A 4,489-nucleotide genomic window follows, 5' to 3' on the forward strand; every position below is an offset into this window, starting at 1 on the left:
CCTAGTGATCTTCTGGCCAACACAGATCCCTCCTCCTAAAATTGAGAGTGGGAAAAAAATTCCCACAAACTGCCAAAAGAAACCCTATCACGCTTCGCAAAACTAGAGCAGTAGCTCTGGTAACTAATTGCCACTCTTTGCCGGACCCCTGTCACACAAGCTGTGTCATGCCCCACGCAGCCGGCGGCTGTGCCCAGGCTACTGCTTTTCCCTTAACAAAGGTGCCTGCGTCTGCCGTGAGTATTGCCGTCAGCCAAAGCCAGTCCGTGTACACACCAAGCATTTTTTCTTGCTTTCAAGGATGAACGACTTTCTTTAAGCAACGGGACGAGCGCTCCTATCACGTAACGGCGTGCTCGGGGCAGAAACACGTCGTACAGAACACGCTCCCTGCTCAAACGGGCTGTGTGGCCGCACGGGCAACTACTGCGCCCCAAAGCGACGGGGACAACTGCCGACAGCCTTCGCCTGGCAAACTCACACACACCGGCCGCCGCGGGGGAACGCGTATGACCCGCCCCGTGCCGCACGCTGCTGACAAACTCCCTTCCCACGCCCGCTCCGCTGCCGCTGCCGCTGCCGCTGCCGCTGCCGCTGCCGCTGCCGCTGCCGCTGCCGCTGCCGCTGCCGCTGCCGCTGCCGCCGCCGCCCTGAGGCGGCTCTGGGCCGGCTGAGGCCACATCCCGCTCCCACCTCGACGGACGAAACAACGACGGCAGGAGAGGCGGAGAGCGGCGGAAGGGGCCGAGCGCCCATGAACATCCGGTGCCGTTGCGGCGCGGAGGGACTACAGTTCCCGTGAGGCAGCGCGGCGGCCGGCGGTGCGTCGCTTGTCCCGCCGGCTGCCGGGAGGAGGCCCGGCGTCCCGACGATGGCCGCGGGCGCGTTGCGTGTGGCGGGCGGGTGGCTGTGCCTCGGCGCCCCGGCGCGCAGGACGTTTTGGGGCGGCGTGAGGTAACGGCGGGGCAAGGCGGCGGGGTGTCTGTTTTTGAGGAACGGGCGGGCGCCGGCGCGTTTCGAGCCTTGTCTCGCCGCCTCCCAGCCCTGGGCCAGCCGCCGCTGCCGAGGCAGCCGGCCGGGCCGTGCCAGGGACGGGGCTGCGCGGCGGTGGGGACCGGAGCGCTCTGGGCCGCAGCCCTCAGGGCCTGCCGGCCGTGAGGTGCGGAGTTCGGGTTATTAATGCTCTTACCCGCTTTGGTAAGCGGAGTTGTTTGGTCTGGAAAAAGAGATGTTTCAGGGCAGTGCTGCAGTGGGCACCAAGAGCAGTCGTTTTTGAACAGCCTCTTAGGTGAAGCCATGCTTATGGTGTTACTAGCAAGGCAGAAAACTTGGGGTAGGCTTCAGTTTTCTAGTTAAAACTGTTGATCGTGTCCTTTATCTCTGAGCACTATTTTCCTATAATAGTGTTTATTTTCTATTATCCCTTTTTTTTCACTGCAGGTTAGAAAATAGAACTATAACTAGGAAAACAAATAATGTGGTTAAAGTTCTGTTTATGCTCAGAGTAACTAACCTAGGCAGGTTTTTGCAATACAGAGACATCCTATGTAGCGAGCAGCATTTTGAGGGGAAAACCCAAATGTCAGGACTGTGCACTTTTGTCCTTGCATACATAAAAAATCTGTCGTGTCCATCGGACATGTAAACTGTCTGCATGCCAGGCTGAGTCTGATATGAAAAGTCTGTGAACGGAAGCATGCTCTGACTCAGTCTTAAGTAGCCCAGAAACTGAAATTGTTCTGTCTGGTGTCAACAGGAAGAAGGAAAAAGAAGTAGAAGTGGATAAAATAATTCTTGAAGAGAAAAACGAGCCCAGCCTGATCTGTCCTCCGCCACGCAGCAGAAGTTACCTTCCTCCGGAGGATATTCAAAGCTTCCTTGAGTCTCATGTCAGGGAAATTTTTGGACCTTCACTTCCTGGTAACTGGCAGCAGACATCCCTCAATGAAAGCAAGCTGAAGTATCGCCTGCTGGCTCAGCTGGCAGCAGAGCTTGGTCATGCTGTACCCAATTCACAACTCCACCTGATGCGCACCGCTGAGGATGTGTTGAATTTCTATAGCAGTCCTGTGAAGGATGTGTCCAAGTTTGATGAACTGTGTGCTGCAGAGTTACCCCCAAACTTGAAGATAATCTGGAAGCAGTGAGTCACACCATGGAGCACCACTTTGCTTCACTTGTGTTCCTGAGGCTGGACTACAGAGCAGAAGCAGAGACCTGCTGAGGTGGCAAACGAGTATATGAATATCAGTAATAAAAGCTGAGTTGTCTTCAGGTTTTGTTGTTTGCATTTATTATATATGGGGGAAAAAAAAAAAGAGCAGAGGGTCTCGTTGTGAAACAGTGGCACAGTGTGGTCAGTCTGGTAGGAACTTGTGCTTTCTGGCCTTTGCCATGCCGCCTGGCTGTCACAGGGTCCACTGGGGATAAACACGGGGGACCAGCTTCTTATTTCCTCCTTGTACCTGCTCTTGTCTTCAGTTCCAAACTGTGTAATGGGCTTTTGTGAGTGCAGTTGGGCGATGTCAGGAGCCCCGTTCAACTTGGCCACCAAGATTACCGGGGCCAGCAAATTCTTGGGGAACGTGTGGGGAGATAAGCCAGCACTTAAGAAAAAAATTCTTTTTTTTCCTTGAGACAGAAAGGAAGATCCTGTCAGCAGTAAGGTTTTTAAATGTTAACACAGATGTCATCTTAAAATAAACACAATTGTTATACTGAAATTGCTACAAGACCATAGTGTGAAGTAGAATTGTGCAGTCTCCTAATGCGGTGAGCTCTCCAACAGCTCTATACACACAGCTGCCATCAAGGCATCTTGAACAGTTCTTCCACATCTGGCAAAGGACTTTGCTTTTTTATTTGTTGCTCCTTCTTACAGTTTTTCTTCTATGTGAGTGTATGTTGGTGTACGGAGAAAGAGCTGTTAGTTTTCCTTCATGTGTAACTGATGATGTAGGTTTGCATTTAATCAGAGGAGGCATGCAGTGAAGTTGGGAGGACAAGAAAAATGCACCAGTCTGAGAGATGTGTGGCACTTTGTGAATGTTTTGTTATTGCTCTTTACAATGGAGTGATACTCAGTATGTGTGATATTTCTGTGAGTGATTCAGAAACACCTTGGTTATGCCACTGGCTCCCCTGGTTTCTTTGAGTGTACACATACCTGAAGCACACTTGAGAACGACTGCTTTTGTGTGATATGGTGCTCAGTGTAACTTCAATAAACTCCTCCACTGCTGCTTTCTTCTCATAGCTCTGAAGAAAATTAAGAAACCTGTTCCTTTCTCCTCTTGACTCCTGGGGAACTGCAGAGCAGTGTTAAGTGTACTGCCATGAGTTCCATTGTGGGGTGAATGTGAGGAGACTGAGGATCCACTGTGAAAGGCTGACTGTCTGCAAATCCCTTCCGTGCAGCTTACAGACAACCATGTTGTGATAAACAGCTAAATCTGTGCCATCTTAGTTTGCCTCAGAAGCCAGTGGGGAGCAATGACATGGAAGCGTTTTTTCATGGCATTCTCTCTTTTCCATCAAAGGAGACTTAAATGTCCTCATTTCCTTACTCAGTACATGCTATCTAACAAACCACTCCCAGTGGCAGCTGCACTTCTGCTCCTCCAGTCTTGTGTCTCTCCCACTGTGTAATCTCCACAGCTTATGTAATGTGGTCAGAGGAGTTAGAAAAATTGAAAGATGGGAGGATAGGTGAGAAAGGAGCATGACAACAGTCTCATCTCATGTTTTGCTTTGTCCAAGTTTGGTTTCTCTCATCTCAGATACCTCAGTCTCCCGAGATACAAACCTCATGCTTCCATCACTGAGGGGCTAAAGTGCCAGGGAAAATCAGGTGCTGGCATGAGACCAAAACCCTTTACCTGTGCTGGTAACAAGCTGAAAAGGCAGAAGTCTGAAATGAGATCAGTTCTGTACGTAGCACCTGTGCCATGGAAGGGCAAGATTTCTGGGTGCTTCAACAGTTTTCGTTATCCATGGCCTTTACAAAGCACCTAATTTCTACTGAATGCCATTAGCTGCCTGAAGATTTGTGTTTTTTCACTGGGTCACAGATTCCGCACAGTTGCTCCTGAAGGGAAAGGTAATCAGGGTAAAGCAAATAAGGTGTGACGTTTAGACTCCCTGTGCATGGGGCCATCTGTCAGCCGGGAAAGGCTGATGGAAATCTACATCTGAAATAGTGGCAAACGTAAAAAGCTAGCCCAGAGGAAATACAGTGGATCTGTGTGATAGGTCTAGCTTCACTTAACCAGCCATCTAGAACTTGAGCCCTTGTGAACAAGGAGACACACTTCTGGGGATCTGCATCCATACACCTGCAGACCTCTCCTGGGTGAGGTATCCTTAACGCACCACATCACAGAAGACAGCAGGGCTCACTTGCTCATTTCTGAAGTGGGGAGAGTTGCCTCTCACCATGCTGCACTGTGACTGGGAGGATAAAGAAGTCTTTCAGGATGTGTAAAATCAA

At 50.6% G+C, this 4,489-nt stretch overlaps 1 protein-coding gene across 1 annotated transcript; it reads left to right on the plus strand.

The window, feature by feature from the left end:
- The first annotated feature begins 691 nt into the window (after positions 1-691).
- On the plus strand, positions 692-2,274 carry MRPL50 (mitochondrial ribosomal protein L50). Its single transcript, XM_062017871.1, has 2 exons — positions 692-954; positions 1,757-2,274. Exons 1-2 carry the CDS (start codon positions 872-874, stop codon positions 2,145-2,147), a joined length of 474 nt encoding a protein of 157 aa, XP_061873855.1. The 5' UTR covers positions 692-871; the 3' UTR covers positions 2,148-2,274.
- Positions 2,275-4,489: the final 2,215 nt, after the last annotated feature.

The sequence above is a fragment of the Colius striatus genome, chromosome Z (genome assembly GCF_028858725.1).
Source record: "Colius striatus isolate bColStr4 chromosome Z, bColStr4.1.hap1, whole genome shotgun sequence".
Classification (NCBI taxonomy): domain Eukaryota; kingdom Metazoa; phylum Chordata; class Aves; order Coliiformes; family Coliidae; genus Colius; species Colius striatus.

Excerpts from the sequence above, each read along its gene's own strand:
- MRPL50 (XM_062017871.1), top strand. The coding sequence starts at position 872 with ATGGCCGCGGGCGCGTTGCGTGTGGCGGGCGGGTGGCTGTGCCTCGGC. Across the intron at positions 955-1,756 it reads ACGTTTTGGGGCGGCGTGAG|GAAGAAGGAAAAAGAAGTAG; the intron begins GTAACGGCGGGG and ends TGGTGTCAACAG.